General features: G+C 36.6%; 2 protein-coding genes across 3 annotated transcripts; both read left to right on the top strand.

Annotated features, from left to right (window-relative positions):
* The first annotated feature begins 250 nt into the window (after positions 1-250).
* LOC149089758 (cathepsin L-like peptidase) lies at positions 251-11,887 on the top strand. Of its 2 annotated transcripts, none has more exons than XM_089244654.1 (9): positions 251-322; positions 789-881; positions 1,569-1,718; positions 1,896-2,048; positions 8,570-8,693; positions 9,114-9,211; positions 9,679-9,839; positions 9,993-10,103; positions 11,689-11,887. In XM_089244654.1, the coding sequence occupies exons 2-9, from the start codon at positions 789-791 to the stop codon at positions 11,786-11,788; spliced, it is 990 nt and encodes a 329-aa protein (XP_089100780.1). In that variant the 5' UTR covers positions 251-322; the 3' UTR covers positions 11,789-11,887. The 2 variants fall into 2 exon arrangements, with proteins under 2 accessions (XP_089100780.1, XP_089100862.1); XM_089244736.1 differs by lacking the exon at positions 251-322 and adding an exon at positions 558-585.
* A 5,264-nt stretch (positions 11,888-17,151) lies between these two features.
* Positions 17,152-23,155, top strand: LOC149089759 (cathepsin L-like peptidase). The gene is made up of 9 exons (XM_089244542.1): positions 17,152-17,362; positions 17,815-17,907; positions 18,604-18,753; positions 18,949-19,101; positions 19,667-19,790; positions 20,430-20,530; positions 20,999-21,159; positions 21,311-21,421; positions 22,951-23,155. Exons 2-9 carry the CDS (start codon positions 17,815-17,817, stop codon positions 23,048-23,050), a joined length of 993 nt encoding a protein of 330 aa, XP_089100668.1. The 5' UTR covers positions 17,152-17,362; the 3' UTR covers positions 23,051-23,155.
* The last annotated feature ends 2,578 nt before the right edge of the window (positions 23,156-25,733 follow it).

A 25,733-nucleotide genomic window follows, 5' to 3' on the forward strand; every position in this document is an offset into this window, starting at 1 on the left:
TTTCGTTACTTTTTATTTGTCTTTTGTGTACTTCATCATGTCGTTTTCCCTATTCTGTGCTAATTTTTAATTTTCCTGCCAGCTGTAATTGGGTTTTAAACCTGCAGCTTTATATTTTAAATAAATAAATAAAAATAAATAAATAAATTACGAGAGGGGGGGGGGAGCACGTGAGGATAACCAGCAGTAACAAGACAAGATGAATAGATAACAATGGGAAAATTTTGATATATATACAACTCCATTTGTGCCATATCCGATAACAAGTTACCGTGTCGTTACTCTCTATCCATAGGTTATCAATCGAGTTGATCCGACAAAGGTATGACATCTGTTTTTGGATATACTAATTTTGCATATTGTTTGATTTATTCAGAAGTTCCCAAGAGAAAAAAAATTTATGTACACAGCGGTCCAAAAGGCTGAACCTGTTTCGAAAAAAGTATATTAAAAAAAACGATTAAAGAGATAGGGGAAAATGTATTAAGGAATTAAAAATAAAAGTTTTCCTGAGTTTTGTATGAGATAAAACTTATTGTATTCCTGGTGCTTGGTATCCCTTAATTCTGATCAAATGCTCGACGGGTAATTGTTATCTGAATTACTACTACTACTAAACCCCACATGCACCTCGTCCAGATTCCTCTGCGAAATTTCTAATGAATTGGTGCACGTTGGAATGTGCTTCTACTTGTTATGAACCTAACGTGAAGTTTGTTATTGTGTAATGCTTGTTATGTGTACTATGTAGCCTACACATATTTCATGATTTTTTTTCCCATACACAGATGATGAAGTATATTTTCCTCCTGCTTTTCGTGGCTTCTGCCATGTCCTATACATTCAGACCCGACTTGGATGGACATTGGGAGATATACAAAGTAAGTTACCATTTTCGGAAAAATAATATAATTTCTGAAAATTCATAATCCCCGTCTAAATAGTAATTTTCGTTGCCCTTAATTTAATATGTACATGTACACTCATGTAGAGGGGGATTCAAAGTCACTAGACATTTTGAAAATGTTTAAAAATGGAATACGTAGATACGTAGATTACACACAGATTGTCGAACAAATGTTCGGTTTGCACCAAAGTTCTTGTCTTAATCATGGATTTCGTCCTGCAAAGAAAACAAACCGACAGTTTTTCACAATATCAAGTGGCAAATGTGTCTTTTACCGCAGAAAAACCACATTTTTCACATGAACGCATCTAAAAATCCGCGAACATAAACTAGAACAAACCATTGAAGTTTTTATGGATAGATGTTTTTGATGGTGATTTTTTTTAATTCTCACACTTCTAATGGAAAAAATCTCTATTTTCCAAAAGAAAATTTATTTCCATAAACGAAAGAAAAATTACTAGTAATTTTTGCTGATTATTCAACGTCAATTAATTTTAGTAAATGAATTTCTGACATAAATTTTCGTTCGTATATGACAATTTATTCATTATTTAGTAATTAGAAAAAAAATGGCCGACTTTTTGTTTGCCTCGTATACATGCAGAAATGAAATTTTTGAAATTCATTTCTCAGAACTTTTTTTTTGTGAATCGTATAGAAAACGTTCCAGAAAAGCTACAACTACTTGGAAGAAATAGTGAGGCGCCTGATCTGGGAAAAAAATGTGCTCCATATCATCAAGCACAACTTGGAAGCCAATCTGGGCATGCACAGCTTCAGGCTAAAAGTGAATGACATCACTGATCTGGTGAGTACTCTGTGCGTACTTTAAATTCAACCAATACTACCGGAGTTACGATGAATGCGCCCATTAAATATAAATTGCAATCGATTCTAAAGAAATTTCAATGAAAACTTTTCCACTTCCTGTATTTGCATATAATTTCATCATTACAAGTGATGTATACTTTGTAATATATTGCAGGGCCTCTCTGAAGTGAAGTCGAGCAGGAACGGTTACAGGCGTGAACTCAAAACTTCAAATGCGTCAAGCGTTTTCGTGTCACAATCTAACATCGTCCTTCCCGACACTGTTGATTGGAGGAATCAGGGCCTGGTCACTCCGGTCAAAAACCAGGTCAGTAAGAAAATTTAAAAAAAGTTATTATACAAGAGGGTAAATATCGACCGCCCAATAATTACACACGCGATTCCTTGTGAAAAAGTAATATGGAAAAGTGTTTTCCGTTTTTCGATCGGACGAATATCAAGTGAGTTATAAGCTTTTAAAATTGTGTGACGTGTCATTTTCCTAACGGTCAGTTATATGCCAAACACCGAACCAAAGTGCATTTCTCCGCGCCAGCAGCGGAGAAAATGCACTTCTAAAAAATGAACTGAAATATTCAATCCCATTAGAAGCCAAATTCGGCCTTCTTTCACGATTGGCGCTTTTACTTTTATCGCAGTGTGATAGTATAACCTTATTGTTACGTGTAATTACGTATTAGTTTATTCCACTATATTGGCAAATTTATCACCAGATTTCTAAAGTGTTAGCCAAATGAGATCTACTTGATTTTATTTTAACCAAATCAATATTTTTTGCCAAAATGTAGTAATTTGTTCTCTTTCACTATCAAGTCAACATTTTTTGGGGAAGGTGCATACAGTGCGTTCTGTTTATTACGCGATCGTTTTTATACGCTGTCGTTTTCATCAGATTACATATTGATCATATCAACAATTATATAAAAAGGGAAATTTATATTATGTAAATAGCATATATTATATAAATATATTATGTAAATATTATGTAAATATTATGTAAATATTATGTAAATATATTATGTAAATATTATGTAAAAATATATGTGGGTAATTCAAATATGATCGCTGCCACCCAGCACTGTGAACGGGGGCTGTGTTTGATTGTTCCCGCCGCACTTTCATAGTATGATAGTATTTTTGTAACCTTGAATATTTGTATGAGCTCATGGTGATACAGGGTGATCAGCGAATAAGCCCTTATTTCAAAATTAAATATCTCTACAACAAAGATCAATAGAATTATGCGGTAAACAGTACGTTTATTAGCAAAACTGTAAGAATGTTGTACAGAAATTTCGAAAATTTAGTTTTTTTTAAATTTTTTAAAATTAAAAAAAAACAACAAAACTGGAGATTTTGGGGTTCCGAAAATCCTCATTTGTGTGAAGGGAAACCACTGCATTCGCCTAAAGTTACTGCATGGGCTGCGGTATGCGCCATGTGTGCTGACAAATTGTTCCAAAATTGTCGCACGAAGAAGGGGGCCGATAATGCCTCTGGCGCATACCGCAGCTCATGCAGTAACTTTAGGCGAATGCAGTGGTTTCCCTTCACACAAATAAAGATTTTCGGAACCCCAAAATCTCCAATTTTCTTTTTTTTTTGAATTTTAAAAAATTTAAAAAAAAACTAAATTTTCGAAATTTCTGTACAACATTCTTACAGTTTTGCTAATAAACGTACCGTTTACCGCATAATTCCATTGATCTTTGTTGTAGAGATATTTAATTTTGAAATAAGGGCTTATTCGCTGATCACCCTGTATTTGTACCCAATACTACCTTCATAGTAATGTTTATGTGCATTCCCAATAGTATAGAAAAGGGAAATTTTTGTAAAGAAAATAATGTATGCATGTAATTCAAATGTGAATGTCCAGCACTGTCAACGGAGGCTCTGATTGATTGTTCCCGTCGCAATGCGGGCTCTGTGTGTATTCTGTGTGTGTATATATTGCATGTTCTGTAAGGGGAAGGGCGAGCAGAACACACTGTTCAGCGCTGTAGACGGAGGCTTTGTTTCTTCGCTTCCCGTCACAGTCGAGGTGCTGTATACATGTAATTTGTATGCATTGTGTATTTAGACCATTCTCAAATCCCTCCCACTTTTCGCAAATCTCTCGCAATTTTTCTCCCTAAACATTGGATTCAGTCACCCATTTTTGTCAAATGGCTTATATGTTGCATTGAGTTGATGGCTGTCTTCATGGGGAGAACGACGCGAGTAATTCGAAACTTGCGAGCACGGGGCAAGGGGAGCCACCACTATAAATCTTTGCTAACTTTTCCGACACAACTCTGCCTCTTTTGAGGTAACGGAAGTAAGGTGCTTTGCATCAGTCCGGGGCTGTGAGCGGTTCTATCTATCTATATATTGATCAATGAAACAGGACAATATTTTTTGAGTTATTTTAAAATCTCATCGAAACACACACAGTCACGTGTAATAAACTTCAAAGAAGATTGCAAAAATGGCAGCTTGACGAAGGTGACTTGTGAAAACACTAAAATAATAACAAGCTTCGATCAGAAACTGTCAATCAAACTAGTCATTTTATGAATTGGCATATTCAGAATAATTAGTGGTTTCTCTCTCTCTCGGATATTTTCTATTGATTATTCATCGAGTCACATTTTCTTACCGATTTCTGCATGTTGCAATGCCGCTGTGGTGGTCGAGTGGCCATAGTGACGGACTCGCATCGCGAAGATCCGGGTTCGAACCCCACCGGCGCCACAGTGGTGGTCGGCTGAAGTTGGTTTTCTGTGGTTTCCAACTTCAAGGCGCGAATACGAACCGATCTCCCCGTTAAAAAGTCTCGCCACAGAGAGCAAAAAGCCTACAACCTAACAAATATTCAATCACTACACTTCACTCACAATTTCAAGTATAGATGGCAGCACTGAAATATCAAGCACAATACTAGTTACACACTCAGACTGTTAGGTGCACTCACTTTGTTCCAGACTCTGTCACGAAGCTGGGTTGGATGAGATCTCGGCAACGGGATAAGTCCGGTGGCAGAGCCCCTGGCGTTCATTCATTCATGAATGTTGCAATGACGATTTTTCATTTCCTTTTGACTGCAATTGACTTTTTATCGCGATGAAATATTAATAAATTTTTATTTTATCTTTTCACGTGAAAGATTTGGACTACTTTGAAATTTGTATTCCAGACTACATGATTCGCGCAGAACTTGGTCATTTTTTTAAAATGAAGGTTTATTCAGGGGCGTATTTATTCGATTGGACTTTGATTTTTGTAGCGCAAGAACCAAACTGCGGGTCAAACAACGTCAAACTGCGCCAAAACAAATGACCAATTGAAAATAATTGTGCTTGTCATGTCATGAAAGGGGGCAATTGCCCTTGGACCCCTCTTAACAGATATGGACTTCAGGATTTCGCCGCCCCGTTGCCTTTATATGCGTATTTCGTTTCTTAATTTTTTTCCGAAAAATTATGATTACCCCCACTCCTGGTTCACAATTTTCGAAATTTGAGAATTTTTTATCATCATGTCTTTACTGCCTATTGCTTCAAATATGGTTTGGAGTAGAGCCTACTGTTTCATACGCACATTCATAACATAAATGAGATGCCATAAGCATTTTAAACTGTAATCACGTGACAATTTGTAACTGTGATCGATTTCATTCATTCATATATATGTTTTGTTACTTAGTTAATTGTGTTGCAGAATTTCAGTCAAAAGCTGTGAGTATGTAGGTAGTAGAAAGAGGTGTAGTAGTAGTAGGTAGGGCCTCCAAAAAATGCCTCGGGGATCCATGATGTTCTTAAGTCAGCCACCTCGTTGGGCAATTTGCCTGTTGTGGCGTTGTATTTGTATTTGTAAAGAAAAATCTCACCTCAAAATTGTTGGAGATGATTTATTCATTTAAAGGGTGTTATGACCCCTGAAGTCGAATTTTCTAACATGACTTTAAAAAAATATTTCATTTAATCACGAAAATCAGATGCAAAACAGTTCTTGCCAATCGGGTTAATTTTTTTTCCAAAATAAAACTATATGAAAATTAATGAATTATAGGGTAAATGTGAACAAGAAAAAACGCTTTGAACACGATTTTCACAAATTGCAGTTTTTGAGGTCACCCGTTTAAGATTTGAAAGAAACGTATATACACTGAAGAGCCAAAAAAACTGGTAAACCTGCCTAATATCGTGTAGGGCCCCCGCGAGCCCGCAGAAGTGCCGCAACACGACGTGGCATGGACTCGACTAATGTCTGAAGTAGTGCTGGAGGTAATTGACACCATGAATCCTGCAGGGCTGTCCATAAATCCGTAGGAGTAAGAGGGGGTGGAGATCTCTTCTGAACAGCACGTTGCAAGGCATCCCAGATATGTTCAATAATGTTCATGTCTGGGGATTTAGGTGGCCAGCGGAAGTGTCTAAAGTCAGAAGAATGTTCCTGGAGCCACTTTGTAGCAATTCTGGACGTGTGGGGTGTCGCATTGTCCTGCTGAAATTGTCCAAGTCCGTCGGAATGCACAATGGACATGAATGGGTGCAGGTGATCAGACAGGATGCTTACGTACCTGTCAAAGTCGTATGTAGACGTATCAGGGGTCCCATATCACGCCAACTGCACACGCCCCATACCATCACAGAGCCTCCACCAGCTTGAACAGTCCCCTGTTGACATGTAGGGTCCATGGATTCATGAGGTTGTCTCCATACCCGTCCACGTCCATCAGCTCGAAGCAATTGGAACCGAGACTCGACAGACCAGGCAACATGTTTCCAGTCCTCAACAGTCCAATGTCGGTGTTGTCGGGCCCAGGCGAGGCGCAAAGCTTTGTGTCGTGCAGTCATCAAGGGCACACGAGTGGGCCTTCGGCTCCGAAAGCCCATCGATGATGTTTCGTTGAATGGTTCGCACGCTGACACTTGTTGATGGCACAGCATTGAAATCTGCAGCAATTTGCGGAAGGGTCGCACGTCTGTCACGTTTAATGATTCTCGTCAGTCCCGTTCTTGCATGATATTTTTCCGGCCGCAGCGATGTCGTAGATTTAATTTTTTACCGGATTCCTGATATTCACGATACACTCGTGAAATGGTCGTACGTGAAAATCCAAATTTCATCGCTACCTCGGACATGCTATGTCCTATCTCTCGTGCGCCGACTATAACACCATGTTCAAACTCACTTGAATCTCGATAACCTGCCATTGTAACAGCAGTAACCGATCTAACAACTATGCGAGACACTTGTTGTGTTATATAGGCGTTGCCGACCGCAGCGCCGTACTCTGATTGGTTCCATATCTCTTTATTTGCATACGCATGCCTGTACCAGTTTTTTTGGCTCTAATACTACACCAAAAATTATGAAATTTTGCAGAAATATTTATATGGCATTTTCAGTGAGATGAATCTCGAACTTCGATGTTTGATCATCCGTTTGAATTTTACGAATTTTAAAGTTTGAAAAAATGTATAAATTTTCAAAAATATGAGCAAATGTTCAATATTTGTTTCAAAAAATACTAGGGTTAACTTCGAAATCCGATGTTCATTTTACTAAACATGGCGAGTAACACATTTGAGCTAAATTTCAGAATTTTCTGGGTGGCAGTAGCTTTTTTTTTTAATCTTATGGATGAAAACATCTACAGCCTTATGAAATCATAATAATTAACACCCACTTAAAAATTTGAAAAGTGTGCAAACAACAAAAGAGATGGAAAAGAAACTGGTTTACTTTCTCGATTGTATAGGGGTTATGATATATGTTATATTAGTGATCCCCAATGTGGGCGTTAACGCCCCCTTGAGGGCGATAGGAAGTTCCAGGGGGGCGGTAGAAGCTACGGGTATAACATAGGATCCTATGGGTAAACGGGAGAAAAAAATTTCTGAAGAAGGGGGCGATGGGACAAAAAAGGTTGAGAAACTATGGGTTATATCATTGTGCAGTTTAAAAAAGCGCCAAGTTATACATTTGGTGTACGTTTGGTGAATTTGGCCGGATTTTTAAGTAACATCATCAATTTTTAAAGCGTTATAACTCATTGATTATTGGTCAGATCAAAAAACGGAAAACACTTTTCCGTATTAGTTTTTCACAAGGAATCACGTGTGTAATTATTGGGCGGTCGATAGTCACCACCCTGTATATGTTACGTTAAATGCGATAAATCGGTAATTATGCAAAACAACAGGTAATTACGCATAATTACCAATCGTATTAGTTAAGTTTGTCAAATTTTCCTACATTTATCACTTTTGCCAGTGATTATACCTAATTACCGAATGAAGTTGGTTAGTATGATAAATATGGAAGAAATCATGCGCGGAGAGAGAAATATCACTTAAATTCAACCACACTCATCAGTTTCTTCCGTACGTGATGGGCACGGTATACTTATATTGCATTAAAATTTAATTCAATCAAAATAAGTATTATAAGGAATAAAAAACGTATAAATTGTGTATAAATTGTTATTAGCATTGTATTATAAGCTGTCTACACATTAATCAACTTTCTTGATAATAACATAATAATATCAACATAATTATCATCACTGATCTAACCTATCATCCTAGATTTAAGTTCGAGCAAAATGCCGATAAATTCAATTAATTCATTGACGATTTATCATTTTTCCAATAAGATCTGGGATCATAATCACCGGTAAATGTTATAAATTTTGCAAAATTTATCAAACTTACCAAAGTTTTCAGTAATTATGCATAATAACCGGTTTTATCACATTTACGAACCTCACACATTTAACGTTTCTGATTATCAAATTACGGTACGATGATTAAGTGTTGTGTATCCATTCCTTTGTAGCAACAATGCGGGTCTTGCTGGGCTTTCGCGGTGACTGGTTCTCTCGAAGGACAGCACAAAAAGAAGACCGGCAAACTGGTCTCTTTGAGTGAACAGAACCTGGTCGATTGCTCTTCCAAAGAAGGTGAAGAATTAATCTTTTGAAATAACGATATTTATTTTCACGTCTTATAGTGTGTGTGCAAGAAATCTACCACCAAAACGGGAATGATAGCATACGTGAATTGCCTGCAATTGAAAGGAAGAAATTCAACTGTCGCTCCTCATGCTGGAAAAAAAGGTTGCCATATTTTGATGACTTCTGAAGTGAGGATAAAGCACCTTGGCCACAACCAAAGTTCTTTGTCTTTTGACGTGTACTATCACTCCTCTCATTTCGGCAATAGATTTCTAGGGCACTCTGTTTTCAAAATATTTCGATGGCTGAACACACTTTTTTTAACGATTTTTGTCGCTTTTAAGGTTACGTAAAGCCATGGTAATGCAATATAAAGCAAATATTTAAATTCTATAGTTATTGAATATTCATTCCGTTTCGTTACAGGAAATAATGGATGTAATGGTGGAAACACGGACATAGCTTTCAGTTACATAAAAAGCAACGGAATTAACACTGAAGCCTCCTATCCATACGAAGCTAAGGTAACTTGAACGCAATTTGAATATTACAATTGTTCTATCTGTTGTTTGGTTTCATCCTGAAATGTTACTGAATGTCGATGAATGTTATCTCTCTAAGCGGCATCGACGAGCTATCTCTCCTTCTTAGAAGCTTTTCATATTAGCAATGTGACAAGCCCACGCATTTTCTAAACCCGATTTCTCAATGGGACACATTTATTTTTAACTTTTATACTTTTTGCACCTGCTAAAATCGAAAGAATGCTTACTTCCTAACAAATATATGTACATTATATGTTACTGGTGGTTTCGAAATTCCTGATACGTTAGAGAAAGGATTAATTAACCACAAATGGAACAGTTCTCCAACAATAAAGGAATTAGAAGTTTTTTTTCCAGAAGTTAGCACTGCATTATAATGTCTGCATTTCAGCTTCAAATATACCGCCGGCCTTATATAATTTGCTCAATCATCTTTCTTTTCAAAGGACGGTTCCTGCAGATTCGATAAAGCTAACATAGCTGCCACTGTTACCGGATATGTAGATATTACAGTTGGAGACGAAGAAGCCTTGAAGAAAGCCGTGGCCACTGTTGGTCCAGTTTCTGTAGTCATTGATGCTAGTCGTTCGAGTTTCCAGAACTATGGGTGAGTCCTTCAATTTTATCAACTCTTTTTTAATTTTTAAATGGACTGACTTGTAGTGAATTCTGACAACTATAGGCAAAGAAACTGAATGTTTGAGAAACAAATTTGTACAACGGAATAAATTAGTAATTTCTCGTATATGTCATTTCGCAGAGATGGAATATACGACGAGAGCGAATGTAGCAGCACCAGACTCGATCATGCTGTTTTGGCCGTTGGTTATGGTACTGAATATGGCCGAGATTATTGGTTGGTGAAGAACAGGTATGTTGAAAGTTTTATATTCTCTATCTTCTTGGATGTGATACGGAGGAATGACAACCTACGAGAAGTTATTGGTGACGTACCATGGTGACAGTTGGTAAACTTTCACCAAAAGTAGCCAATCTTTACCCCTTCCAATTGCAAATAATCACGCGTTCATATTGTAAGTATCCACAAACAAAATCCGAAATTGATTCGGAAAATGTCATGAGTTTGAAAACAGGAAAAAAAAAAAAAAAAAACGAATTCCCAACACCTAAAACGCATGTTTTGAATTGTTTCTTCAATATTTTTGGGGAACATTTCTTCGAGAGAATAATAAGGAAAATGTTTACCTTGAGAAATCACTTCCTAAAAATTATCTGGGCTTGCTACTATTGAAATAAGAGGCTTCCATAGAAGCGAGATATCTCGTCACTGCCGCTTAAAGGATTAATTAGAAATTCGCATTCTAATTTCGAAATCACAATATAAAAATGAAGGCAACTAAATGGAATAAATTTTTTATAAATTTCAATCTTTTTACCTTTTAAATAAATACATTATGTGTCGAATGTTCGTTTAAACTTTAAAAGCTAGTTACAGGAGAAAAAGCAAACTATCATACAAAATTTTACTTTACCGAAAACTGCACATGATCAGAAATAAATCGATTTTTTCCCCATTAATTATGAGGAATGATAATCTAAAAAGTGAACAATAGATGACGCTAACAACAATATTTTACACAGACTTATTGCAAATTAGGCCATCAATAAACTGGATGGATGTCCGAACAGCCTTCACTCGATGCCGACAGCGTGATCCACTTCATCATTTATATTTCATTTCAACGCCATTCATCTCATGGGAGAGAAATTTATGCAATAAAAAATAGTTCAATTTTTGCCAACAGGTGCAAAAATGGTGTTTTTTTTATTGCTTTTTTTCTTTTTACATGGTCCACAAAGCGTATGTACCATGTTTTAATGGAATGAGTCCGCCAGAACGGACGCAACAGGGATCTGAGTAATTTCAGTATCCATACTTTGGTCTGAGCAGTGTCAGTATACTGAAACTACTCAGATCCCTATTGCTTCCGGTCTAGCGGACGCATTCCATTGGAACTTGGTAAATACGTTTTATGGACCATGGGAAAAAACAAAATGTAATAAAAAAGCACCACTTTTCACCTGGTGGTCAGAAGTTTAACTGTTTTTTATTGCATAAATTTCTGTCTCGTGGTTTCATAAAGATATCCTGAAAATTTAGCTATGCTTTGATGATCGGTTTTTGGGAAAAACCTCTCTCTCTCACACACACACAAACAACCAGTGCCGTCTTAAGGCATGGGCCCACCCGTGCACGGCCCGGGGGGCTCAAGAGGAAAAAAGGCCTCAAAATGTAAGATCTGGTTGAAATTTTCAAGAATTTGTCTGCTAAGGCCTCATAAAAATCACTTGGCCGAGGGCTTATGATGCTCTTAAGACGGCCCTTCAAACAACACACACACACAGACTACGAGAACTTTGATTATAATTACCCTGTACATTGATGATATTACGTATGAAATAATTCGATTAAAATATTCACTTTATTTCTGCAGTTGGGGTGCAAGCTGGGGTCTCAATGGTTACATCAAGATGTCCAGGAACAAGAACAACCAGTGTGGTATCGCCAGCGCAGCCAGCTATCCACTCGTGTGATGGCTATACACTCCTTACTCATTTATGTATTTTCTCTCGGACTGATCGATACTCGAATAATATTCAAACTCTTTTAAGAACTAATAAATTATTTTTATTCATTTATTTTTGAATGGATTTAACTTGTGTGTGGACATAGATATAGGATTTCTTAAAAACCCAGGCCGACTTATCCACCATCTGTGTGCAAAGCGTGCTGTCAGTATTATTACTACAACCAATCGCTATTCCTTATGTAGCTTTTTTAAGGGGACGTGACTTTGCAGAAAAAACTGGTTTTGCTACGCTGAAATGTAGTACTATTCTGCCTAGTATTCCAGTTGCGTTTGATCGTAAATGCTCGACCGATGGCCCGCGCGACAAATGTGGCCCTCGGAGTAATCTTATGTAGCCCGTGACCTCAATCTTTATTCTATAAAAAATGAATCAAGTGGCACATTTCTAAATCATTGAAAAAATTAACTCGGTCGAGGGGAAACCCAATCCATTCATAGAGTTGTACAAAATACTGGTTTATCACTTTCCCCAGGCGAAGATCTTCATCTCTGTCCAGTCAAACAAAAGTAAAATATTTCAGGAGTGTTCTGGACAAAGTGAACAAGATCTTACGGTACTTTATGTTTTGGTAGCGACCATAAAACAACGCCGTAACAAGCCATTTGTTTTTGCTGCCTTCAGCCGCCTCTATTTATTTTTTTGTTCCTCACAGTCGACTAAGGGTTAAAGCACTGACTATACGAGGAGTAAAACAACGGCATCGGGGTCGTAATAACTCTACACAGAAGCCAAGGGATCTCCTAAAGATACCTCTCGCGAGAAAGATACGATAAAAATACAGTTACTATACACGGGCGAAAATGTCATCTCCGCGAACAGCGGGGAGACAACCATTTTTTGTGTAAATATATCACCATACGTTGAGATACAAAGATATTTTTATCGTTTATAACCATAAAATTTATTGCTCTGTTATATGCTCTTCTGTGGAAACAAGAATAAAAATCAGATTGGCATGTTTTTCGGAATGCAGTTAGATCGGGATGCACAAGCTTTTCAGTCCGTGGGCCAGATAAGCGGCAGTTTTGCAGTTCGCGGGCCGAAAACTTGTGTATGAAGGGTTGGTGTGGCTATATCTCTTTTTTACACTCGTATTATACGGGACATTTCTGTAATTTTGTTGGTCCCAAATTTCTTATAAAATGCCCCTTTTTCATCCCTTATTTTCAACAACGCTTACCTGAAGTGTTTGAAATCAATTAAAATTATTTTCATGACAGAAATTATGTTACGGAAATCATGACTATCATATATATACACAGGGTGGAAACCAGATGACTTTTCTTTCCGACCATAATTGGTGCGTCCCATAATTTTGTAAATACTATAAAAATTCATAGGAACTGAATGAATTGGTATATTTGAATGCGGTTTGCGAGAAAGTTATTCTCACAAATGGATTTTTTTTTTTTTTGGTACAGAAAAAAATTAGTTGAAAGGTTTGTCTTGATTGGGCCTGAGCCTTTCTTCAATCTATTCTGTGTCCAAAACGTTCGTATAGCTTCAACCGGCTGAGGTAAAACAATTTCACAAATAGTGCTTTATCCACCAGTATCAACATCACAATGAAAACCTTAAGTAAGCGCCAATAACAGAAATATTCAGAAATGAGCTGTGTTCATCGTACACCCACATTTTGCAGGACTTAATTTTCATATTTGTAGTGATTTACATTCGTGCAGCGCCCTCCTTCGACAGTAATTCGAACTATTTTTCGTACTCTATCGGAAGAACTTTTTCACAACCCGAATTGAAATGTAACCAATTCCTTCAGTTTTTCAGAATTTTTGAATTTTTTACGACTTTATGGGGCAATGATAGATGGTATATGCAATGTGAATGTAATCAAAAATATATGCACCAAAATTGAAATAAATCAACGGTTGAAAATAATGTTTTAGTGATATTTCCACCAGAGCAGTGGTTCTTCAGACCAGACCAGAATTGAACTTTAAGCCGATTCCCAGCCCGCGAGGGCCAACTGCCGGCATAAAAACTGGCCAAGAAGGCCTGTGAAGAAGAAAATGTGTACATGTTTGTAGATAGATATGTGTTTGCATGAATGTGTAGTGTATGTAAAAAGAACTGGTCAAATTGGTGAAAAGTCATGATCTGGCTATAAGCAGGCAAATGTCATCACAGTTCACAGAAGCAGGCAAATGTCATCACAGTTCACAGAAGCAGGCAAATGTCATCACAGTTTACAGAAGCAGGCAAATGTCATCACAGTTCACAGAAACAGGCAAATGTCATCACAGTTCACAGAAGCAGGTCACACAATCTGCAGCTAGCAACATATATTCGAAGTGGAATGGGGGAAAAAACATCACATGGGAGTCATGACGCAAAAACCCCAGCTGTAACATCAAAAATGCAATACAGGTAATAAAGTTCTGTTTCAACTCAGTGCATCAGAAATTAATGGGGATTTACTATTGACAAATTTATGTATTAGCAAAACAATCCAAAGTTCAAAAAGAGTCTTCAGAGCAGTGGTTCTTAACCGGGAGTGCGAGATGGGAAAAAGAAATACTGTAGTAACATGTTAACTGATTTTGCAGGGAAATTGAAAAGATGGCAACAATTGAATTGACTTTATGAAAAATATGAACCATACCGACGTATTGACACTTAAACATTTAGCTATCCCCCCCCCCCCAAAAAAAAAAATGTCATTCGAAATTCACATTGCAAAAGTTTCATTTCCCACCCAAAATATCGTGCAGTACGGCGTACATTCGTATCTCGTGTTACAAGCATTTTGTACTCCTGTGATCATAACCCAGGATAAATGTCGAAAAAATTTATCTAGAGCTAAAAAAACATGTATAATCAGGCTGACATTAATAAATGTAATACAATTCATTAAATCTTTACCTCTCGAATTTCGAAAAATGATAATTTTTAGTTTGGTTTTTTTGAATAAATTTTGAAAAAAGAGCCAAACTTACAGTAGGCCTTGGTTAATTTGAACCTGATTAATTCGAATTTTTGATAATTCGATCTTTTACGATCTCTCCTTGTGTTTTCTATCTAATTTAATGTTAAAATTTCTTATTTAATTCGAATTTTTTCGAATGTTTTGGACAATTCGAAGTTGAGGGGGAAAAAACATGGTTTTTCATGAAAAAACTTGGTTTGAGATATTCTACAAGAAGTCACACAGACTTTCTTTCTCTCGACGAAGATGTTAAACAGCAAATCTTTAAAAACAAGTAAGTTTCAAAATTCTGTTTTTCTCTACTGTTTGTTTGATAATTTAATGCACATTTTACCATTCTTTAGCTGGAGTGCATCCAGACTGTTAACCCCTTAATACCAATAAGGTTTTGTTTCTTTTTCTACATATAGATCAAGGGGTGACCATTCAAAATCGGAATTATGTTTTATCGTCATTTAAGAGTGAGCCTATGGAAAGTTCAGATTGTGTAATACGTTAACGAAAGTATATTTCCTTGATAGAATAAGAATAACAAGCAAAATTTGGTAAATAGTTTCTCTAAGGGATGATTATGAACACGTTCCTCCGTAAATCAAGATTTGAACATGGTCAAGGAATTCGGCAGTGATGTTGATTCTAGAACAATGGAATGGTGTAGCAGCTAAGACTAATTATATATATCTGTAACTCAAAACAATACGACCGTATGCCCATTTTCGTCAGTTTTGGAATAGTACTGTATTCTTGTAGCTACCGTTCTGTAGTTTAGGGCCATGATATTGTATATTTCAGCTAAAATAATTTTTAAATTTTAAATCTGATTTTATAGTATGGTTCTGAGGTACAGATACGTTATGATTTTGAATTATTAAAAATTGGGAAACAGTTTTGTGACTGATGATAACATTTTAATGACTGATTAATTAATATAATCCTATGCGAATGTTGAGGATTAAGTTGCACGCAGGCAATTTGTAGTCATTTTACGGATCGAGGATAGATAATTAATGTAATTAATTACAAAAAAAAAACCACACCAAATCTTACAAGAAATAGAAAACGAATTACACAAGGAAATGTGGGAAGGTAAATTTTTTTTTACTGGGGGTGAGGATGAAAAGAAAGGTTAAGAACCACTGTACTAGAGAGTAGTGATGGGCCAGATGAGGCCCAGCAAGAAGTTCTATCCTGCCCTTAGAAAAGTGTCAATACACACTACATAATAAGTACCTAGGCTGACCATATTTCCTTCATAAAAATACGGGAAATAGAAAATCGGTACTCCCGCGGGGAATAACAAATTATCGCCAAAAAAGTTTTCAAATGCGCGTTAAGTTGTTAATTATAACCAAAAAATTTCAAAGTCAAGTAAAGTTCCTAATTACAGCTGAAAAATTGTCGAAGGCAAGTAAAGGTCACAAATAATTGCTAAAATTGTTGAAAAATCGCCAATGGCGGGAAGTAGGGACATTCCATAAGACGCATCGGGTGAAAATTGATGATTCCTCAAAACAAAACGTATATGTTTAACAAAGATGCTTATATGACTATAATATTAGTCATGATATTAATACATATTATGGTAATTATATGACTAACTCACGAAAAAAATCGTAATTCTTGATTTCAAAAGTTCACAAGTAAGCCTTATTGAAAATAAGAGAAAGAAAACGCGGGAAATTTTTTTTTTAAAGTTGGAATTACGGAAATGTACCGTAAAACGCAAGTCATATGGTCACTCTGCACGTAAAAGTTTCTAGCCCGCGAGTTACAGAAACACGGAATATCCAGCCTGCGGATTGAGGACTGCGCACCACTGTACTAAAGCATAGTTTTCAGACATTAGTTTCTTTAGGCCATGTTAAAAGGCACGAGACCCTTTCGATTAACATTTGGGAGCAATTTTCCACCATTAACTATTTTAAATCAGAATTTTCGAAAACAATCGTGGTTGTTAATAACGCGATCATCAATGAGACTCAATGATTCTCAATATTTACCAGTTCATTTCCGTAACATGATAATAATTGCATCGAATAGGAAAAAGAGATCTATTGTTATCTTCCGATATACATATCTCGTGTTCACGTGCATTCCGTTGTCACATTAATATTTTTGTTGACATGAAAAAATTACTCAATGAAGATAATCGAACGTATGTGTCACACCTGAGAATTCGTTTTATTTTATCTAAAAGGGAAAAGCAAGAATAATTGTATCTATAATTGAGAAATCATGTGATAATTCAGTTTAGGTTGTAGATATCGTTTTTTTATTTTTTTTATTAATATCATGCTAGGGTTTCGTTAACAATTTCTTTATAATCTCTAAAACGGGATTTCAGTTATGTGAGACACTGTACTGATAATTTCATTTTCAGTGATGATACACAGGTAAACAAAAGATTTCGAAGGGGAAAAAAAGCACGTGAGAATAACCAGCAGTAACAAGACAAGATGAATAGATAACAACGGAGAATTTTGATATATATACAACTCCATTTGCCATATCCGATAATAAGTTACCGTGTCGTTACTCTCTATCCATTGGTTATCAATCGAGTTGATCCGACAAAGGTATGACATCTGTTTTGGCTATACTAATTTTTCATATTGTTTGATATTTTCAGAATTTTCCTAGGCAAAAGTTATATATACACGGTGGTCCAAAAAGTTGAACCTGTTTTGAAAAAAAGTATGTAAAAATATATTAAAGAGATAGAGGAAAACGGCTTAAGGAATTCGAAAGAAAAGTTTTCCTGAGTATATGAGATAAAACTTATTGTGTTCCTAGTACTTGGTATCCCTTACTTTTGACCAAGTGCTCGACGGGTAATTGCTATCTGAATTACTACTACTACTAAACCACACATGCACCTCGTACAGATTCCTCTGCGAAATTTCTAACGAATTGGTGCATGTTGGAATGTATTGTACGTGTTGTGAATCTAACGTGAAGTTTGTTACTGTGTAATGCTTGTTATGTGTACTATGTACACATATTTCATGATTTTTTTTCCCATACACAGATGATGAAGTATATTGTCCTCCTGCTTGTCGTGGCTTCTGCCATGGCCTATCCATTCAGACCAGATATGGATGAACATTGGGAGAACTACAAGGTACGTTACCATTCTCTGAAAAATAATACATAACTTCTGAAAATTAAGAATTCCGTCTAAATAAATAATTTTCGTTGCCCTAAATTTAACATCTCATGTAGAGGGGGATTCAAAGTCACTAGACGTTTTGAAAATGCTTAAAAATTGAATACGTAGATTACACACAGATTGTCGCTCATATGTTCGGTTTGCACCAAAGTTCTTGTCTTAAACCAAGATTTTGTTCGGGAAAGAAAATAAAACGACAGTTTTTCACAATATCAAAGTGTCCAATGTGTCTTTCACCGCAGAAAAACCACATTTTCCACATAGACGCATCTAAAAATCCGCGAACATAACCCAGAACAAAATATTAATTTTTTTTAATGGATAGATGTTTTTAATGGTGTTATTTTTAAATGTCCAAACTCCTAATGGAAAACCCATCGTCCGAATTTTTAACTAATTATTTCTTGATGCCAAATAAGATTAATTTCCAAAATCGAAAGAAAATTACTACTTGTGATTTGCTGGTAATTCATCATCAATGAATTTTAGTAAATGGCTTTCTGACATAAATTTTCGTTCGTATGACAATTTATTCATTTTTTAGGAATTTAAAAAAAATTGTCGACAGTTTTGTTTGCCCCGCGTACATACATAAATGCAATTTTTGAAATATTTCACAAATATTTTTTTCTTCTTTGAATCGTATAGAAAACGTTCCAGAAGAGCTACAAATACCTGGAAGAAAGAGCGAGGCGCCTGATCTGGGAACAAAATGTGCAGCGTATCATCAAGCACAACTTGGAAGCCGATCTGGGCATGCACAGCTTCAGACTGAAACTGAATGACATCACTGATCTGGTGAGTACTCTCTGTACGTACTTGAAATTCAACCAATACTACCGGAGTTACTATGAATCTGCCCATTTTTGAAAGATATAAATTGCAATCGATTATAAAGAAAATTCAAATAAAAACTTTTTTTCCCACTTTCTGTAACTTCATTTGCATATAATTTCATCATTACAAGTGATTTGACTCTGTAATATATTGCAGGGCCTCTCTGAAGTGAAATCGACCAGGAACGGCTACAGGCGTGAACTCAAGACTTCAGATGCTTCAAGCGTTTTCGTGCCACCATCTAACATCGTCCTTCCCGACACTGTTGATTGGAGGAAACAGGGTCTGGTTACTCCGGTCAAAAACCAGGTCAGTAAGAAAATTTACAAATACAAATACAACGCCACAACAGGCAAAATGCCCAACGAGGTGGCTGAGAAGAAGATGCCCATAAAAACATGGATGTCATATATTTCAAAAATATAGCAACCCAATTAAAAATGCAATTAACAAAAATTATAAACAATATATACACATGATAAAATATTATCAATATATTAATAAAAACTATAATAATTTAATTAATTTAATTATAATAAGCTCTCTACACATTAATCAACTTTCTTAATAATAACATAATTATCATCACTGATCGCATCCGTCATTCTAGACTGAAGTTTAAAAGAAATATCCGATAAATTCAAGAAAATTCATATATCATATTTTCCAATACGATCTGTGGATAATACATAATCACCAGTAAATGTAGTAAATCCGTAAAATTTATCAAACTTACCAAAGTTTTCAGTAATTGTGAATAATAACCGGTTTTATCACATGTACTGTACCATACTAACCCGAATCTCACATTTAACGTTTCTGATTATCAAATTATGGTACAATAATTAAGTGCAATATATCCATTCCTTTGTAGCAACAATGTGGGTCTTGCTGGGCTTTCTCGACGACTGGTTCTCTCGAGGGACAGCACAAAAAGAAGACCGGCAAACTAGTCTCTTTGAGTGAACAGAACCTGGTCGATTGCTCTTCCAAAGAAGGTGAGGAATTAATCATTTGAAATAACGATATTTATTTTCATGTCCTATAGTGTGTGTGTGTGTGTGCGAAAAATCTACCACCAAAATGGGAGTGATAGTACACGTCCGGATAAATGGGGCTAACAATTTCCGTTTGGAAACTAGGGTCACCAATGACTTTTATATTCAGCTTTGGTATAGAAATTAAGCCACTGGCTACATAGGAGGGAGAAAATAAAAGTCCTCCAGAAACTCCGGGAGTGGGAAGGAAAAAAAAATTCCAATTTTACGCATTTTACCATTAGAGGAAAATTAGGAACAGTACATCCCCTCCCCCCGTAATTGCCTGCGATTGGAAGGAAGAAATTCTCCTGTCGCTCCTCATGATGCAAACGTTACCATATTTTGGCGACTTCTGAAGTGAGGGAAAAAAAACACATTTTCCACAACCCAAAGTTCTTTGTGTTTTGACGTGTACTATCACTCCTCTCATTTCGGCGATTGAATTTTAGGGCACCGTGTTTTCAAAATATTTTGATGGTTCAAAATAATTTTTTTCTCCGATTTTTGCCGCTTTTAAAATTACAAAAAGTCATCGTGATGCAAAAAGCAAATATTTACATTCTCTAGTTATTGAATATTCCTTCCGTATCGTTACAGGAAATAATGGATGTGAAGGTGGACTCATGGACAACGCTTTCAGTTACATCAAAATCAACCACGGGATTGACACTGAAGCTTCCTACCCATACGAAGCTAAGGTAACTTGAACGCAATATTGAATATTACAATTGTGCTATGTGTTCCTTGGTTTCATCCTGAAATGTTACTGAATGCCGATGAATGTTATCTCTCTAAGCGGCATCGACGAGCTATCTCTCCTTCTTAGAAGCTTTTCATATTAGCAATGTGACAAGCCCACGCATTTTCTAAACCAGATTTCTCAATGGGACACACGTTTTCCTAACTTTTTTACTTTACACCTGCTGAATATAGGAAGAATGCTTACTTCCTAACAAAAATATATACATTATATTTTACTTGTGGTTTCGAAATTTCTGATACGTTAGAGAAAGGGTTAATTAACCACAAATGGAACAGTTCTCCAACAATAAAGGAATTAGAAGTTTTTTTTTTCAGAAGTTAGCATTGTATTGTAATATCTGAATTTAAGCTTCAAATATACCGCAGGCCTTATATAATTTGCTCAATCTTCTTTCTTTTCAAAGGACGATACCTGCAAATTCAAGAAAGCTAACGTAGGTGCCACTGTTACCGGATATGTAGATATTCCAACTGGAGATGAAGATGCTCTGAAAAAAGCTGTGGCCACTGTTGGTCCAGTTTCTGTAGCAATTGATGCTAGTCATTTCAGTTTCCAGACCTATGGGTAAGTTCTTCAATTTTATCAAATTTTTTAATTTTCGAATGGACTGACTCGTAGTGAATTCTGGCAACTATAGAGAAAGAAACTGAATGTTTGAGAAACAAATTTGTACAGTGGAATAAATTGGTAATTTTTCGTATATGTCATTTCGCAGAGGAGGAATATACGACGAGAGCGATTGTAGCAGCACCGAACTCGATCATGGTGTTTTGGCCGTTGGTTATGGTACTGAAGATGGTCAAGATTATTGGTTGGTGAAGAACAGGTATGTTGAAAGTTTTATCTTCACTATCTTCTTGGATGTGATACGGAGGAAAAGGTATTGGGCAGTCAAAACCAATGTCAACATACGAGAAGTTATTGGTGACGTACCACGGTGACAGTTCGGAAACTTTCACTAAACGTAGCCAATCTTCCAACACCTAAAACGCATGTTTTGAATTGTTCCTTCGATATTTTTGGAGAAAATTTCATCGAGAGAGAGTTTATTTGCCCAGATGAAAAATCAGTGAAACCTCGCTACAACGAATCAATATAACGATTAATCCCTCTACAAAAGTATTTATTCACGTCTTGTTTGGAAATGCCTATAGCTAATGTTAAATTGCTGTCTCCCGGTATAATGATGATCCCTCAACAACGATATTCTTTATTGTTCCGCAGGGTATCGAGATTTCAGTGTATCATGCAAATACATCTCATACAGCATACAAATAACTACGGATATTAAGAAATAACATAGAAATGAATCATAGCCTTTCCGATAAAATCAAATGTAATAATCGCGATTAAAAACTTTAAATTAGTAATCGACTCGATCAAAATTTTCCATTCGAAGTTTGTAAACTAACTTGATTTATTTGATGAAACCAATTAGGTCTTCCGAAACATGTTACTATACCATTGGTTCTCAAATTACACATACACTGTAATTTCAATACTTTTATCTTTCAAATAAATACATTATGTGTCTAATGTTGATTAAAACTTTAAAAGTCAGTTGCGGAAGAAAAACAAATTATTACACAAAATTTTACTTTACCCAGAAACTGCATGATCAGAAATAAACCTAATTTTTTCCATTAATTATAAGAAAAATATAGTTTAAAAATTGGGCTATAGATGACGCTTACTCTAATATATTACACAGACGACTTATTGCAATGGATGGATGTCCGAACAGCCTTCACTCGATGCCGACACCGTGATCTACTTCATCATTTATATTGCATGTCAGCACCATTTACATGGGACAGAGATTTATGCAATAAAAAACAGTTCAATTTTTGCCAACAGGTGCAAAAAGTGATATTTCTTTAATTGAATTTTTTTTCTTTCTACATGGTCCATAAAGCGTATATACCATATTTCAACGGAATTAGTCCACCAGAACGGACGCAACAGGGATGTGGGTAGTTTCAGTATCGCTACTTTTGGTCTGAGCAGTGTCAGTATACTGAAACTACTCAGATCCCTATTGCGTCCGCCAAAACGGACGCATTGCAATGAAACTTGGTATATACGTTTTATGGACCATGGGAAAAAAGGACATGCAATAAAAAAAAAAGCACTACTTTTCACCGGGTGGTCAGGTATTCAACTATTTTTTATTGCATAAATCTGCCTCATGGTCTCATCATGATATCCTGAAAATTTAGCTATGCTTTGATGAGTAGTTTTTGAGAAAAACTATTCACACACACAGGCTACGAGAACTTTGATCATAATTACCCTATACTTTGATGATTATACGTATGAAATAATTCGATTAAAATATTCGCTTTATTTCTGCAGTTGGGGTGCAGCCTGGGGTCTGAATGGTTACATCAAGATGTCCAGGAACAAGAACAACCAGTGTGGTATCGCCACCACAGCCAGCTATCCACTCGTGTAATTGCTATACACTGCATACTCATTTATGTATTTACTCTCGGACTGATCGATGCTCGAATAATATTCAAACTCTTTTAAGAACTAATAAATTATTTTTATTCATTTATTTTTGAATGGATTTTACTTGTGTGTGGACATAGATATAGGATTTCTTAAAAACCCAGGCTGACTTATCCACCATCTCTGAGTAAAGCGTGTTGTCAGTATTATTGCTACAACCAATCGCTGTTCCTCATGTCGTTTTTTTAACGACTAGACGTCACTTTCAAGAAAAAAACTGGTTTTGCTGCGCTGAAATGGAGGACGATGATTCTGCCTAGTATTCCAGTTGCCTCAGATAATAAAGGCTCAACCCATGGCCCGCGTGACAAATGTGGCCTTCGGAGTATTTTTATGTGGCCCGTGACCTCACTTTATTCTGTAAACTTTATTCTGTAAAAAATTAACTAAGCGGCACATTTCCAGATCATTGAAAAAATTGCTCACTTGAATAAAGTGGTCCGCAGCATATTTTCAGATCACTCAAGTGACCTGAATCATTCGAGAGACGCCCTCTTCCAGATCACTTAAGCGGGACACGGCCCATTCCCACTTCAATTAAAGTGGTCCATGGCACATTTCCAGATCAGTTATAGACAGAAATTGCGAGATATAGATAGAAATTCTAACAGGTAGGTCGTTTGATGGGCAGACCCGGAATTTAAAATACAGTACACCGTTTTGATGAAATTAGTTACAGTTTTGACACTATTGGATGGCGCGTTCTTTATGTATTTGGGTGATACTCCCCTTTGCAAACATTGGTCAAATCACATCACGATAAATTCGAAATGTTTGCCTTTCTCTGCAGTGGTATGACAAAAGCGAAGAGTGAAGCCACTTCCTTGCGATGGGACAACTGCAATGGATGTGTACTTGGAATGTGCCGCAGTCCACTGTGCAGCAACTGTGCTGCGGGTAACTCAAGTTATGTGGAACTGTGCCGCGGGTAACTTAAGCGATGCGGAAGTGTGTCACACTTCACTCGAGTGGTCTGTAAATGTGCCACCGGGCACTCGAATGATGTAGGAACTGTACTACGGACAGCTCATGTGCTCTGGAAATGTGCCGCGGGTGACTCAAGAGATGCAGAACTGCACCGCAGATCATTAATTCTCTTCAAAGCATGGCCCTCGGAGCTTTTTGTCGTTGCTCGCCGATCATTTTAAGAAAATGGTTGAATAAATTGAAAGAAGATTAATTTAAAAATTAATAAAAGAAATAATTTCGGAATAATTGAAAGAAATAATTCTAGAATTGATAAAAATTCAGCATTTTTGAAACAAAGAATTTCGGAATCAATGCGAAAAATAACTTACAGATAAATGAGAGAAATAATTTCGTAATTTCTGAGACATTGTTTCAGAATTAATAAAACAATAACTTCATAATTAATAAAATAATAATTTCACAATTATTGAAAGAAATTATTTCACAATACATTGAGAAGAAAATACTAAATCCCACAAGAATTATCAATCGGAAAATTTCCCAGAATTGTGGGCGGGCAGAGTGTAGAAAGGGAAAGAGACGACGACGAGAGAGAAACGAAACACACGTCTAGTCAGACGAACGACATTTTATACAAGCAAAGAGAATAACTATACTACAGCAGCGGTCAAGTGGAGGGAAAAAAAAAAAAAGAAAGTCCCCAAAAGAGGGAAACGTTGCGTATATGAGGAAAGAACATGAATACATACACACAGTAAAAGGGGGGAAAATGATATCCCAACACCCCCACTTCATTTGAGCCCGTAAATAAACATAACATTTCTTAATTTCACAATATCAAGTGCTTTTTGTAAATCCGTCTGATAGGTTGACTTTAGAGTGTATATGTTTCAGGATCTTCACAACCACACAAACTGGCTTGATGCACAATGAAGCCGTCGTTGAAGTGCCTTCTGTCAGGAATACGACTGCAGGTTGGAAGTTCCTCATCATCGCTGTCTTCATCCGTCAATTTCTCGGAGAAATTTCCCATGCGATGGTTGTCACCTGCTCTCATCACTTCGAATCTCTTGGGCGGGATGCCTTTAGTTGACCTTTGTGAAACACGAATTCGGGATCCGTCACCTCTGGGATCGTCCTCTGATGGGTTTCTGGATCGCTCCTCCTGAGTTTTTATTTCCACGGAGCCAGTAAGTTCGGTTTCACGAACATCTTTACTCGCGTCAAAGTTGTCGCTTACTTGATGTTCTACACAGAACCTGACATCTCGACTGATTACGACCTTTTTCGATGATTGGTTGTAGCAGCGATAGGCTTTGGACTCCTCGTCGTACCCAAGGAAAATCATTTGTACTCCTGTGTTATCGAGCTTTTGACGCCTCTCTGTTGGTACATGAACGAAACACTTCGATCCAAAAACTTGTAGGTTCTTGATGGTAGGCTTCCTGTTCGTCCACAGTTCGTAAGGAGTTTTGTCCTTTACTCGAGTTAGAACACGATTCAAAATGTAGTTGGCAGTCATCACAGCTTCACCCCAAAAGTTCTTCGGTAAGCCTGCATCGATCAGCATACAACGTGCCATCTCGACCAAAGTCCTGTTCCTCCTTTCTGCTACCCCATTCTGCTGTGGAGAATAAGCCGCAGTTAGCTGTGTTTGCACACCTTTATCAGCTAAGAATTTCCTCAAGTTTCGG

This window comes from Pholcus phalangioides, unplaced genomic scaffold (assembly GCF_987345545.1).
Source record: "Pholcus phalangioides strain wild (caught in Gottingen) unplaced genomic scaffold, Ppha-v1.0 ptg000001l_1, whole genome shotgun sequence".
Taxonomy (NCBI): domain Eukaryota; kingdom Metazoa; phylum Arthropoda; class Arachnida; order Araneae; family Pholcidae; genus Pholcus; species Pholcus phalangioides.

What these genes read in the sequence shown, in the direction of transcription:
- LOC149089758 (XM_089244654.1), top strand. Translation starts at nt 789, where the DNA reads ATGATGAAGTATATTTTCCTCCTGCTTTTCGTGGCTTCTGCCATGTCC. An exon ending in CCTATCCATACGAAGCTAAG is followed by an intron (nt 9,212 to 9,678) that starts GTAACTTGAACG and finishes TTCTTTTCAAAG; the next exon opens with GACGGTTCCTGCAGATTCGA. An exon ending in TCGAGTTTCCAGAACTATGG is followed by an intron (nt 9,840 to 9,992) that starts GTGAGTCCTTCA and finishes GTCATTTCGCAG; the next exon opens with AGATGGAATATACGACGAGA.
- LOC149089759 (XM_089244542.1), top strand. Translation starts at nt 17,815, where the DNA reads ATGATGAAGTATATTGTCCTCCTGCTTGTCGTGGCTTCTGCCATGGCC. An exon ending in TTACTCCGGTCAAAAACCAG is followed by an intron (nt 19,102 to 19,666) that starts GTCAGTAAGAAA and finishes ATTCCTTTGTAG; the next exon opens with CAACAATGTGGGTCTTGCTG. An exon ending in CGATTGCTCTTCCAAAGAAG is followed by an intron (nt 19,791 to 20,429) that starts GTGAGGAATTAA and finishes GTATCGTTACAG; the next exon opens with GAAATAATGGATGTGAAGGT.